The sequence below is a fragment of the Erpetoichthys calabaricus genome, chromosome 1, assembly GCF_900747795.2.
Source record: "Erpetoichthys calabaricus chromosome 1, fErpCal1.3, whole genome shotgun sequence".
NCBI lineage: Eukaryota > Metazoa > Chordata > Cladistia > Polypteriformes > Polypteridae > Erpetoichthys > Erpetoichthys calabaricus.
The window spans coordinates 171,459,004-171,474,003 of NC_041394.2; the positions used below are offsets into that span (position 1 = coordinate 171,459,004).

Consider the following 15,000-nt stretch of genomic DNA (forward strand, 5'->3'; position numbering starts at 1 on the left):
TAATGATTTGCTCCTACCTTAAGTGTGATGCTTTTGGGGTTAGATTGGTGAATCACAATAACTGTCTTAAGCATGTTAATTAAATGTACAAATAATTGAATCTCTTTTTTTGATGAGCTGTTACAGTGTGATGTGTGCATTCATAAAAATAATTTTTTGATTTTGGGAAATACAGCAAATAAGATGTTCATGTTGTAAACGAGTATCTCAGTGATGTTGTAAAGGCAGAGGTAACATAAGCCCTTAAAGGATAAGTTTGGTATTTTTCTTTTCAAATTTATTTCTTCACAATTAATGTTTTATTAATTTGCTACATGAAATTGTGTTCCAAAGTGAAGCATTTTTTATAAGTTTAAAAAAATACATAGCCTATTTATGTTTGTAATTGATAAATAGGGGGCCAGTAGCCAAACGTGTTAAGAAATCTGTCAACTTTCCAAGCCAAGAGTATTATTAAATATTGACCTGTGTCTTGAGATTGCACACATATTGTAAAACAGCATATCCATGTTGTTTAAGGAAGTACGAAAAGCAAAACATTTTTGTGAAATTCAGCCATTTTTAATGGAGACCCACTTTGTAATTCACTTCACTGATTATCTACCTCCACAGCAACATTTTAACCCCTAGGCACTTGGTTTCACTTTGAAATGTTATCTCCAAATGCTGTTATTGACATCTTTTATAGTAATAAATATTTGGTCATCAGCCTTCACACATTATAAAGTTCATGTTTACATTTTGTCATTTATTACAAAAACATGAAAAATGTTTCTGTTTTAACGATGTGTTAACATAGATTGTTGTAGACACAAAACACACATCAAATTATTTCCCCTTACAATTCTGGGTAGCTCACTCCCAGATAATCAATCAAGGCAGGAACTGGGAGAACTTCTTGCCCGTTCTGAGGTGGTGGTGGGGGATGGTATAGCAGGCTGCTTGGGCTTATCAACACATTTAGAAGACAAAAGACGCTGACGGAGAGGTGCAAAGAGATTTAAAGTGGGCCGGATTTACGAGTTTTTTTATTGGATCTGGTAATTCTAGTGTTAACGTTGACACCCATATGTGAATTTCTCCTTCTGTTCTGTAGACAGACAAAAATCACTGAAAAAATGGGACACTTATGATCACTCACAGTCTTTCGTATGCTTGAAAAAAATTAATTAAAATTTGATTTAAAATTTCTACGAATTATAACTCAGAACTACCCCATCGTATTATGGACTTGAGTAAATGTTGCAGAAGAATACATAAAACCTACTAATTATATTTACTCACTCAAAAATATTGTTCTGAGTTCTTTTATTTACTCTGTCATTAGCAAAATATACCTGTTTTGTTTTTCTAACTTTTTTTTTTGTCATGCATTCGCAGTGCACGCCACAGAATGTGTGTAATTACTATGTGTTGATTGCCACTGATAACTTAACATCAACATTCTGGTGGCATTTATAACTCTTTTCTTACCTTGAGAAAATCTGTCAAGATTTAGTCAGATTTATTTTCATTATTTTTTAAAATGCTAAATGGCCTTAGGGCGGAACGGTGGCGCAGTGGTAGCGCTCCTGCCTCGCAGTTAGGAGACCTGGGTTTGCTTCCCGGATCCTCCCTGCATGGAGTTTGCATGTTCTCCCTGTGTCTGCGTGGGTTTCCTCCGGGTGCTCCGGTTTCCTCCCACAGTCCAAAGACATGCAGGTTAGGTGGATTGGCGATTCTAAATTGGCCTTAGTGTATGCTTGGTGTGTGGGTGTGTTTGTGTGTGTCCTGCGGTGGGTTGGCACCCTGCCCGGGATTGGTTCCTGCCTTGTGCCCTGTGTTGGCTGTGATTGTCTCTAGCATTCCCCCGTGACCCTGTGTTCGGATTCAGCGGGTTGGAAAATGGATGGATGGCTGGATAAATGGCCTCATGTTAGCACACTGAAAATCGAGTCCTCAGTCAGTTTCAAAGCTGAATTATTCAACAAAATCAGTGTGTTAAAAAAATCTAGCAATAAATTATTTAGAGCTAAAAATGTTTCAAATGTAACTATAACCATGTAATAAGCAAGTTCAACGAATAAGTTATGTATGTATGATTTTTTTTTTTTTTTTTTAAATGTGTTTAACTACTTGTATATAGTGGAGAGAGAGAGGTTGGGAGCAAGCGCTGATAGCATGTTGCTGCAACAAACTGCCTGGATTGGGACCCGAGTGCAGCGGGTGACACATCAGCACCATACTGGAACAGTGTGAGGTTTTTTTTTATGGTGGCTAGAGTGCCAATCCTGCCACCAATCTCAAAGTTTTCCCTGTAAATTGGAGGACCTGCTTGCAGGGATGGATACAGATTAACATCATACCCAGGCAGAAGCAATTGCAGGTTAAGGGCCTTGCTCAAGGCCCAATGGAGTAGAGTCACTTCTGGTGTTAACAGGATTCGAACCGGCAACCTTCTGATTGCCAGCGTAGAACCGTAGCCTCAGAGCCACCGTAGTAGGGAAGGAAGGAACAAATCGAAAATAAAAAAATATCCAACAGCCACCATGAGGATAACATGGAGCAGTTCTGATCAAATGCAACATGTCAGTGGAGACGTTTAAATATATCATGTCTAGATCATATAGTACCAACCCTGTGTGTAGACCTGAGAGGGATACTTTCTCCAGGAAGCCATGGACTGCAGAGGGAGTGGCGATGCCTGGAGAAAATGAGCTATACAGTATAGGCAGCTTATGAACAGTGCCAGAGTGAAGGTTTGCAGATACAGCATTGGTAAAAGCACTTTGTTATGCATCTCTCACCTACTGGGGACTATCAGCCTGTGTGTGTGGCCACCAGTGAACCTCAGAGAGACTGTGGTCTTGGGTTGGCTCACAGAACAAGAGATAGTGAGGCTGTTGGGTTTTTTCTGACCCCAGGTGAGCAGAGTGAGGTAGATAGTGAGTCACCTCAATAAGCCATGTAAAGAGCAGAGAATCTACTGTTTGGTGCCGACCCAACACTATAAAGGTGCCTGCAGAGAATGAATTTGCCTATGTAAATAGAAAGCATTTCCACTGTTATTTTGCTGCTCTACAGTCCACTGAAAGTGTGTCGCATTTTGCATTTATGCAGTGTGCTGCATAATGTAGCACAGAATCAATCTCCTGCCACTCACATTCTGTCTTTTTCTATACTGCAACCACTCTTGCTTTTTATCTTCTGATTCTCTACTCAAAACGTCTTGCTGCTGCACCTTCCTTTTTTTTCCTAACTTGGCCTGTCAGTCATCTCCTAAGAACAGAATCTCTTCACCCAGTCCTATCACTTACATAGCATTCCACCCTTTCTACTCCTGCATAGCGCATTATAAGCTGCCTGCACTTCACAATATATTAATAAAACATAACATAATATGACAGAGTTTACAAAGACAATTACATAAGCAGAAGAACATTAACATTAATACAGAATAACATTACCATCAATGGTTTCCATTTTTGACATGTTTTTCAATTTTGTTGGAATCAGGCTTTATATTGTTCACTGTTGTTCTTCTTGCTCCGTAAATTGAAGCAATACTTGAAGCATTTTTTGCCGTTTCATAAATGTTTAATTCAATTTTTTGTGACAATTCCAAAACCACACGCATATTTTTATCGGCCACAACAATGTATAGTAGTGTAATTATAATAAGAGAAAAGCTACAAAATGCTATAAAGCTGAAGGTATGTAGTTTACACTGTGATTTTCAAAATGCGGCATGACACACTGTATCCGTATCTTTATATAATTTATGCTTAGCTTTTTCATTGCTTATTTTGGGTGATTATTGCTATCAACCAACTTTACAGCACTTACCAATTACCTTAATGTCATTCACTGCTTGGTCTATTTAATATTTTTTATAGATAGTTCAATGTTTGGTGTGGTTTAAAAACAATAGCAGTAATTATTTTATATTTATTAAAAATGTTATGTCAGTATATTTACAACAATTGTATAACTGGGTATCGTACATACTTAAAGTTACAAGCTAATTGTTAGTAGTGGCAAAATTATACAGTACAGTATTTTATAGGTGTTGGCTTTGACACATTGTGTGTTTACTTACAAAAAATCCATGCATAATTGTTAACTTCTTTTCAGAATACACAGAGATGAGAAGCTATGCCATATCCAAAAGGAATATTTTGTGTCATTGCCAATTGCAAACTTGACTAGCACAAGCATTTAATTCAATTTTTGTTTTAAATACAGCAATAATAATTATTCAGTAGTCTTGCAGTGGAATGGTATCCTGTACAGGGGTGCTTCCTGCCTTATGCTAATTGCTGCCTGAATAGGCTCCATGTCCTTGAGACTAGGGCTGCACGATAACAGAAAAAATGATTATCACGATTATTTTGCTCAAAATTTTTATCACGATTAATAATGACGATTATTCCTTTGGTAAATGAAGTCTGTGACCAAAGCAGTGTAGCCTCGGCCAGTTATTCACAGATGCTGCCCTAATCATATTAGCTGCGTTGTCCGTTGTGATGCACACAAGTCTTTCTTCCACCAAGCCCCAAGCGGACATCGCTTCTTTGAGGCCCACTGCAATAAACTCCGCTGTATGGTCTTGTGGGAAAAACGAAGTTTGCAAAAACTTGCTTTTCATCTCAAACTCGCTGTCAATAAAATGAACTGTCAAGCTCAAATACGGTTCCGCAGTTCTGCTTGACCATAAGTCGGTCGTGGCAGCAAAATATTCAAGGCTGAGCCTGAGAATTTCTCTTTCTATTTCTTTTCGGCATTTCGCATACAGCGAGGGCAGCGCAACATTGGAAAAATGGTTGCGTGAGGGAATGCTATATCTTTTATCAAGTGTTGCGATCATTTTGTTAAACCCCTCACTGCTCACGGTGGTTATTGGACACATATCCTTGGCTATATGGTACGTGATCGCCTCTGTTATTTCCCGGTGTCTTTGCGAGCTAGGCACAGGGCCGCTGCTGGCCAAATGGGTGCCCTAAGCAGAAATTTACTTTTGTGCCCCCTCCCCCACATATTACGGAAGTAAAAATAAAATAATAAAAAAAACACCTACTATAGGGGCCAAAATAGAACTTTATTCAAATAAAAGTAAATACATAAATAAATTGTATCATTTATAAATTACAATTGTAGCTCTACAGCAAAAAATACAAACTAAAATTACACTTTAAATAAAACATTTATAATAAATAAAATAAACAATAATAAACTGAAATAAAATCAACACTGTCATCTGCTGGAGGTTTCCAAAGTTCAAAATTTACAAAGGCACACTTCTGCTTTTTCTTGAGGCAAAGTCGTAAATGAGCTCTTCATATGATAAAGCCTTTGCTAATTCAGAGTTGATGCTGACAATTGCCAGACCACTCATGCGCTCTTGTGCCATAGATGAGTGCAAGTACGTTTTGATGAGCTTCATTTTAGAAAAACTTCGCTCAGCAGAGGCAACAGTTACAGGGAGTGTCACTGCTATGCGCAGAGCAATCCAGAGATTTAGGTACAGAGGTGAGGGCGCGCGCGTCATCACGTGTGCTTAGCCTACTCTGCGTTCACCGTCAAATGCAATATATACGTTTATATTTTTGTTTATTTGTATATGTATATTATTAATATTCATTTATTATTATAATATATAAAAACGATTTTTTTGAGCAGCTGGGATGGTGCCCCCCTGGGAGTTGGTGCCCTACGCAGACTGCGTACTCTGCGTATAGGGAGCGGCGGTAATGGCTAGGCAGATATGGTATTGCGTTGAACAATGTCCCTGATATTGTTGTCTGTGTTGTGGATGGCTGGTAGTTTTTTGTTGTTGCTGTTTGTGCCTTCAGTCGTTGAAATTCTTGATAGTGTACTTTGTGGTGGCTTTTAAGGTGGTTGATGAGGTTTGTTGTGTTACCTTGGGACGTTTGGACGGAACAGGAGCAAAGTTTGCACAAGACTCGTACCTGATCAACATCACATTCCTCGAAATCGAAATAGTTCCAGACAACGGAGTATGACCCCTTTTTAGGAACTAACGATCACACTTCTGCACGTTGCTCCGCCATCATATGTTTATTCTGACTGACTGTTATTGCTGCTATTGACTCCCCAGAAAGCGCTTGCAATCTAGACGCAGTAACGTCATAGTGACGCAGTCCAATCCGTAAACTCAGCCCATAAAAAACAGTTTGGTCTTTATACTGTAAAATCGCGACGATATTTATTAACTGATCGTGGGTCATAAATATCGTTATCATGAGAAAAAAAAGATTAATCGTGCAGCCCTACTTGAGACCCTAAATTGAATTAAGCAAATTTGATCAGCGTACATACATTATGTATGTCATTGGTGGTTTTACCTAGGGTTTGTAAGAAAGGTTTGATAAAATTGCTGTTAATTTATTATGGACCATACAATGACCGACATAAAAATTGGACATCACATATAAAACAGCACAGTTTTAACAGCATTACACCATGAAAGGAACTAAGTGATTGAAAGTTCTTATCAAACTAAAAAAGACATCAGCTCTGGTAGGACACGTCAGTGAATGGATGAGTTTAGGTGGAATGCTACTTGTTGCCATTTTTTGTTCCCCTATTTTTCCATGTCTTTCATCAGAGCTCAAAGTAATGAGCTTCATTACTCTAACTAGCTAACCTAGTAGCTGATTAGCTAGGTTTGTTTAATATCTTAGAAACTAAATGAATTATCAAAGACCTGAGATGTGCATTAAATGTTCAATTTTTGTCTTAGTGTCAACGTTCTGCTTTATGATTTACAGCCAGTCTGAACAAAAACCAGAAGCACTGTGCTCGATTATTGCTTTGATATTCTTGCAGTGAAACATTTTTTAAAAGTTGATATTTTTCCTTTATTTAACTTAGAATTTATACTAGTTTGTTATCTTTCTCCAACTGGGTGCTAGGTAAAAAGAAACTTTATGCACGCTCAGGCACACCATAAAGGCAACTTAAGTTAACTTGGATATGTATTAAAAAAAAAAAAAAAGCAGCTGTTGTCAGGTAATCTTTTATTGCATATGTTAAAGACATTTTTTTTCTTACTTTTGCAGGATGCCAGCAAATATGTAATCCCTATAATCCATACTTTCCACAACATATATTTAACAAAAAAAACATAAATGGCAAAAACATTAAAAAAAAAAAAAAAAAAAAAAAAAACACTAAAAAAAATTGTTGATTGTAGCTTACTTGTTTCCTCCCTTTTTTTTTTCTAGAGCAGTGGAAAAAGCTCTGTCCTAGAAAGCTTAGTGGGAAAAGACCTGCTTCCTAGAGGTACAGGGATTGTTACTCGACGACCCCTCATATTGCAGTTAGTTCATGTTTCCTCTGAAGACCAACAAAAAGCCACAGTGGAAGAAAATGGTAAGTTCAAACCCACTAAAATCATTTGGTATTCTGCTTAAATTGGGTGTTCTCAAACTTGTACTTGAAGAGGTATGTCTGGATTGATTATAAGAATCGGTGTTAAAAATCAATTCAAAGTACTTTAAAGTCAGCAGCTCTACACTCATGTAAGCACTTTCACAAACACAGCTCTTGTGCATCCATGCCAAGAAGTCTATTTGTGTACTTAGTCACTAAATTTTACATATACAGTAATCCCTCCTCCATTGCGGGGGTTGCGTTCCAGAGCCACCCGCGAAATAAGAAAATCCGCGAAGTAGAAACCATATGTTTATATGGTTATTTTTATATTGTCATGCTTGGGTCACAGATTTGCGCAGAAACATAGGAGGTTGTAGAGAGACAGGAATGTTATTCAAACACTGCAAACAAACATTTGTCTCTTTTTCAAAAGTTTAAACTGTGCTCCATGACAAGACAGAGATGACAGTTCTGTCTCACAATTAAAAGAATGCAAACATATCTTCCTCTTCAACGGAGTGCGCGTCAGAGAGAGAAAAACAAACAAATCAATAGGGATGTTTGGCTTTTAAGTATGCGAAGCACCGCCGGTACAAAGCTGTTGAAGGCGGCAGCTCACACCCCCTCTGTCAGGAGCAGAGAGAGAGAGAGACAGAGAAAAACAAAGTCAAAAATCAATACGTGCCCTTTGAGCTTTTAAGTATGCGAAGCACCGTGCAGCATGTCCTTCAGGAAGCAGCTGCACACAGAAGGTAGCAACGTCCGTATCGTCTAGGTGTGCGAACAGCCCCCCTGCTCACACCCCACTACGTCAGCGCAAGAGAGAGAGAGAGAGAAAGTAAGTTGGGTAGCTTCTCAGCCATCTGCCAATAGCGTCCCTTGTATGAAATCAACTGGGCAAACCAACTGAGGAAGCATGTACCAGAAATTAAAAGACCCATTGTCCGCAGAAACCCGCGAAGCTGCGAAAAATCCGCGATATATATTTAAATATGCTTACATATAAAATCCGCGATGGAGTGAAGCCGCGAAAGGCGAAACGCGATATAGCGAGGGATCACTGTACACTTAAATCACATTAACCAGGATGGGGCAATGATGGACAAGAGCCAAATATTACTATTCAATTATAAGCAGTTCAGATACAATGCAGTGCGAAAAAAAAAAAAAGCAAGAAAAATCATAACTGTACCCAGGGTTCAAAATTCTGTGCAGGGGTATCACAAAAGGGAAGTATCTGCTCAGCCATCCGGTCTTCAGTCTAGAACTGACAGCTAGGTAAGCAAGTCCTTGTTAGTATAGCAAGCCATAAAATCAACAATGAAAAGTAACTTAAATCCTTACTTGTCACACGCATTGGGGCCATACTTTACTACATTATTATTAATATTTTCCTTTTTTATTTGTGGTGAGTCTACAAAGCATGAAGTGCTTTTGACTCGTGTACAGTGTACTAGTGAGTGAGTACTGCAGCCTTCAAACGAAGGTAACGTTTGAAAACAAATACCTTTACAAAAATGGGATTCTCTGTGTATACTGTACAAAGTGACATGATCGTAAAGAAAGTAGAACAAAACACACCTAGTACTGCCTGTAATGCACATAGAAGGCCCAGATAAAAATCACCCATTATTGTTTAAACATGCTAAACACAGCCATTATTTTATTTTCCCCAACTGAGCTGCTTTTTGTTCCTTGATGCCAGAAGATATGTAGTTACTGTTCATCTCTATTTAATATAAATTGAGGCACAGTGAGGCTGTATCACATTATAATGAACTTTAGGTATTTACCTAAAAGTTTCGAGGTTTGCTAAGAAATGGCAAGCAACAGAGCAAAACTTTAAAGCATATTACTAGTGGCCTGTAATGTAGTTAGTTTAAAAAAATAATAAACGGGTGGATAAATCAGTAGTAGACTACCGGTTTTTAATTCTGGACAACTAAACTTCAGACTTCCAAAGCCCAGGAGACTGTCAGATGTTTCAGATCTTTGGTCTATTGTAAAAACAAAAGACAAGACTTTTCATGTGCAATCTTAAGTTTGTTGTCACTTTTAAAAACACAACTTATAGCATGCCAGACCGCCATAACCTCAGTCTAAAGCCTGCTTTACACTTAACATGCCCATACTTGTTTCAAGGACGGCATAGAAAATGTGACGTAAAATGCGGCAACATGCATTGGGCTTTCGTTGCACACTGCGCATTGATTTTCTTATTATGTGGCAATGTGGGTGGAGTGCTGCATGTTCTCGCTCACTACATCCTGTGATATTGGCGCTTGGTTGGCACCGACCCGACACAGACTGACACCGGAGGCACGTGTAAAATAAACAAAAAGGACTTTTAATTTCTTCTTCACCAGTGGGGCACGTCTTCCCCGTTGACCCCACAGGCACAACACAGTCCCAAAATACAAAGGAAAATCACCTCAAATCACACTCTTCTTTACACTCCTCCCAGGGTAGCTTTGTCCTCCTCCTCCTGCCTCGGTAGCCATGAATAGTGGGTGCAGGCTCCTCTTATAGCCTGCCCGGAAGTGCTGCAGGTGCTCGTTGACCTACTTCTGGCTGCACTTCTGGGTGTGGTTGCGCTCCCACCCAGATGGGCTCGTTAAGCCGTGCAGCTCTATGCAGCTCCCCCTGGCGGAGGCCACAGAGCCCAACCAAAAGGGGCTCCGGTGTTCCACTAAAGTGCCCCCGATGCAACCCAGGGGGGCTGCCAACAAAGGTTCCGAGGGACGTAGCGTGGCTCACATGGCTGCTCCCCCGGATCTAGTGACAAAGGGGTGTCCCGGCCATCCGCCACAATCCATATACCTTCTCTTAGGCCTTTCTCTTTTCCTCTTGCCTGGCAGCTCTATCTTTAGTATCCTTTTCCCAATATACCCAGCATCTCTCCTCTGCACATGTCCAAACTAACACAATCTTGCCTCTCTGACTTTTTCTCCAAACCGTCTAGCCTGAGTTGATCAGTATCCTTTAAAAATCATATATTTGCTAAAGTATTCTCTTCCAAGGTGCCAGTTGTGCTGATATTGTGGTAAAAGAGAGCTATGCACTCGTGTACAACAAAACTTTACAAACAAAGTTGCTGTAAAAAGTTACAGGTAACCGTCCACCCTGTATATAAAGCTGGGCTACCAAAAATTGTACCTGGGCTACTAGGTTTGGAAAGCTGCTAGCCCAGCAGACTAACATATTCATTTAAAATTTGTCCACTTTTGAATAAAGCAGCTGGTGCAAAGCAGACAAGTGTGCAGACACAATTTGATAAGATAGTAGCGCAAGATGCCAGGTTATTGCTGACATTGGGACACTGCATATTGGCTGAGGTAGCTAAATATGAACTGCTAACACTAAAATACACTTTAAAGTGGGGAATTTAAAGTATTACAGTAGTAAAAGGAAAATCAGAATTATGACAGTTATTTTCCATTTGTGTTAATGAGAACATATTAGTCTACAACTACAGTCAAGGTAAGAGTGAATCAGAGCAGGATCAGATGCTGAATGATACTTTGAGTATGCTGGCGAAGTAAATAAAAATTTATTCCGAGTACACCTGTAGATCAACAAACAGAGCAGTGGGAGAGAAAAACTGTCCCAAACTACATTGTGAAGGGGTGTTGCTTTCAAGTGTTACTGATCAAATAGGATAGGTCCGATCAGGTTTTTTATGGCTGATACGGATCACTGATTTCATGTTGGTGGATTCCAATTTTTTTTATTATCCCTTTAAAAAAGTTTTTACACTAAGCTCCTTTATAACCAGGCACATAGAAGCCTTTTGTTCTATATCAATGTGTTAACTTTGGTATTTTTATAAACTATAGACCACAAGTGTTAACTGTTCAGTTTTTATTAACAAAATTAAATTCTGTAGGCTGCGGTGGGTTGGCACCCTGCCCAGGATTGGTTCCTGCCTTGTGCCCTGTGTTGGCTGGGATTGGCTCCAGCAGACCCCCGTGACCCTGTGTTCGGATTCAGCGGGTTGGACAATGGATGGATTGAAATTCTGTAGGCTTATTGTTCAATGACCATAATAATGCTATATAAATAAAATTTCCTTAAAATACATACATTAACTAATAAAATATGTCCTAAAATATTCATCCATAATACATGTGGTAAAAAAGAAAATATGCTCTTTGGCATATCGTCCTGTTGGTGGGAGTCCCAAAAGAGTTTAGAAACCTTACTACCTATGTATGTATGTATGTATATGTGTGTGTATATATATATATATATATATATATATATATATATATAATATACATGGAGTGGTGGATGGTTGGTGGACGGCCACCATGTCCCAACAAGGCTATGACATCAGCAAGGAGGTGGCGAAGTCATGTTTTGGGCTGGAATCATGGGGAGAGAGCTTGTCGGCCCCTTTAGGGTCCCTGAAGGTATGAAAATGACCTCTGAAAAGTATGTGGAGTTTCTGACTGACCACTTTCTTCCATGGTACAAAAAAGAACCGTGCTTTCTGTAATAAAATCATCATGCATGACAATGCAACATTTCATGCTGCAAGGAATACCTCTGCATCATTGGCTGCTATCACCATAAAAGGAGAGAAACTCATGGTGTGGCCCCCATCCTCCCCCGACCTCAATCCTATTGAGAACCTTTGGAGCATCCTCAAGCAAAAGATCTATGAGGGTGGGAGGCAGTTTACATCCAAACAGCAGCTCTGGGAGGCTGTTCTGACATCCTGCAAAGAAATTCAAGCAGAAACTCTCCAAAAACTCACAAGTTCAATGGATGCAAGAATTGTGAAGCTGCTATCAAATAAGGGGTTCTATGTTAATATGTAACTGTTTTTGATGAAATAGCTTTTGATTTCAGTAAATATGACCTCATAATGCTGCAAATTCAACAAATGACCATTTTCAGTTCTTTACAACCCATAAAATGTTTTGAAACTGTTGTGCGTAATAATTTGGAACAGTGCATTTCAAGTTTTTTATTTTTGAAAAACATACCGTTATCATTAGGAGGTTTGTTCAGTAACATTCAAATTATACTCTAATGGTTGATGACTCAAAAATTATGCTGACTGCCACTTGCATCGACTATTTAGGAAAATCAGAGAAAAATATCATCTATATATATATATATATATATATATATATATATATATATATATATATATATATATATATATATATATAAAATCCCTATGTGCGTCCAGGTGTCCGTGTGTGGGTGTCTTCTGATGAAGTGCGCATGCGCGGGGCACGGTTCGATTCGCGATATTACTGTCAGAGAAAGTTAGAGGCGTTTTACGGAAATACAAACCAGTATTACTGCGAGAGGAAATTAAAGGTACACAATACAGTGATGCATATTACAGCCACATACAAGCCAGTATTACTGTCAGAGGAGATTAAAGGCATATTACCGACGTGCACGCCTGTATTACCACCAGAGAAAATTAAAGGTATATTACGGACGTACAAGCCAGTGGACGTACAAGTATCCTTCAATAAGGGCGCGCACAAAAAGGTGAGCCTCAAAAGGGCGACCTAAGTTGTGCACAGCGAATAAAGGCGCGCGTAAAAAAAGATCTGCACCTTTGTTGCTCTTCACATATTTCAGAGCCATTTGAACTAAATTATCTACGAACGCCTTTATTTGCCGCGCTCAATTGAGGTCGCCCTTTTGAAGCTCGCCTTTTTGTGCGTGCCCTTATTGAATAGAGCCGTACAAGACAGTATTACTGTCACAGAAAATTAAAGACACACAATACACGGCGGCAGCCCACGAAGAACGGACAGCTCAGCAAGTAAACATCAACAAAAGAAAGGCTGAAAGAAAGAAAAATACGACCAACAAAAAGAATGAGGTCAAAGTCCCTTGCCATTTAATATAGACTGTTCCTACTAATGTTTATGCACTACTGTTCTAGCGGCCGTTATTGTAATGGGCTAAATGACTAGTTTGTATAATAATTTGGAACGCTATTTATGTATATATGTGTGTGTGTGTGTGTGTATGTATATATATATATATATATATATATATATATATATATATATATATATATATATATATATATATAAAATATATAATACTGTATATATATATATATACACATATATATATAATAATATATAAAATCTTCATTTGGATCTTGATCTTTGTTTGTCCGCGAATGAATTAGAAGAAGAAGCACTAGATGGCAGTAGAGAGACAGCTAAAACATAGGCCTTGCATTAAGAATCTCCTCCAAGCTTATACTAATGAAGACTGTAGTACTCCAGTCACACCTCAAAACACAGACATTCAAACTAAACAAATTGTTGTGCTTTAAATTAACTAATCTTTATATATAATCTTCATTTGGATCTTGATCTTTGTTTGTTCGCGAATTCCACGCATGCGTAGACCACCTATATATACACATATATATATAGATATAATCTATACAGTAATCCCTCCTCCATCGTGGGGGTTGCGTTCCAGAGCCACCCGCGAAATAAGAAAATCCGCGAAGTAGAAACCATATGTTTATATGGTTATTTTTATATTGTCATGCATGGGTCACAGATTTGCGCAGAAACACAGGAGGTTGTAGAGAGACAGGAACGTTATTCAAACACTGCAAACAAACATTTGTCTCTTTTTCAAAAGTTTAAACTGTGCTCCATGACAAGACAGAGATGACAGTTCTGTCTCACAATTAAAAGAATGCAAACATATCTTCCTCTTCAAAGGAGTGTGCGTCAGGAGCAGATAATGTCAGAGAGATAGAGAAAAGCAAACAAATCAATAGGGCTGTTTGGCTTTTAAGTATGCGAAGCACCGCGGCACAAAGCTGTTGAAGGCGGCAGCTCACACCCCCTCCGTCAGGAGCAGAGAGAGAGAGAGAGATAGAGAGAGACAGAGAAAAACAAACAATCGAAAATCAATACGTGCCCTTCGTGCTTTTAAGTATGCGAAGCACCGTGCAGCATGTCGCTTCACGAAGCAGCTGCAGAGAAGGTAGCAACGTGAAGATAATCTTTCAGCATTTTTAGACGAGCATCCGTATCGTCTAGGTGTGCGAACAGCCCCCCTGCTCAATCCCCCTACGTCAGGATCAGAGAAAGTCAGCGCAAGAGAGAGAGAGAGAAAAGTAAGTTGGGTAGCTTCTCAGCCATCTGCCAATAGCGTCCCTTGTATGAAATCAACTGGGCAAACCAACTGAGGAAGCATGTACCAGAAATTAAAAGACCCATTGTCTGCAGAAATCCGCGAACCAGCAAAAAATCCGCGATATATATTTAAATATGCTTACATATAAAATCCGCGATAGAGTGAAGCCGCGAAAGGCGAAGCGCGATACAGCGAGGGATTACTGTGTATATGTATATGTGTATATATATATATATATATATATATATATATATATATATATATATATATATATATATATATATATATATATAAAATCTTCATTTGGATCATGATCTTTGTTTGTCCACGAATGAATTAGAAGAAGAAGCATTAGATGGCAGTAGAGAGACAGCTAAAACATAGGCATTGCATTAAGAATCTCCTTCAGGCTTATACTACTGAAGACTGTAGTACTCCAGTCACACCACAAAACACAGACATTCAAACTAAACAAAT

The 15,000-nt window shown here is 38.8% G+C and overlaps 1 protein-coding gene across 7 annotated transcripts in view; it reads left to right on the plus strand.

Annotated features, from left to right (window-relative positions):
* Positions 1-15,000, plus strand: part of dnm1l (dynamin 1-like) — a 203,829-nt gene that overhangs the window by 23,315 nt on the left and 165,514 nt on the right. For all 7 annotated transcript variants that reach the window (XM_051931989.1, XM_051931983.1, XM_051931977.1 and 4 more), the window contains one exon: positions 7,227-7,374. In XM_051931989.1, coding sequence (XP_051787949.1) covers positions 7,227-7,374 — 148 coding nt within the window. The remainder of the gene's footprint in view (positions 1-7,226; positions 7,375-15,000) is intronic.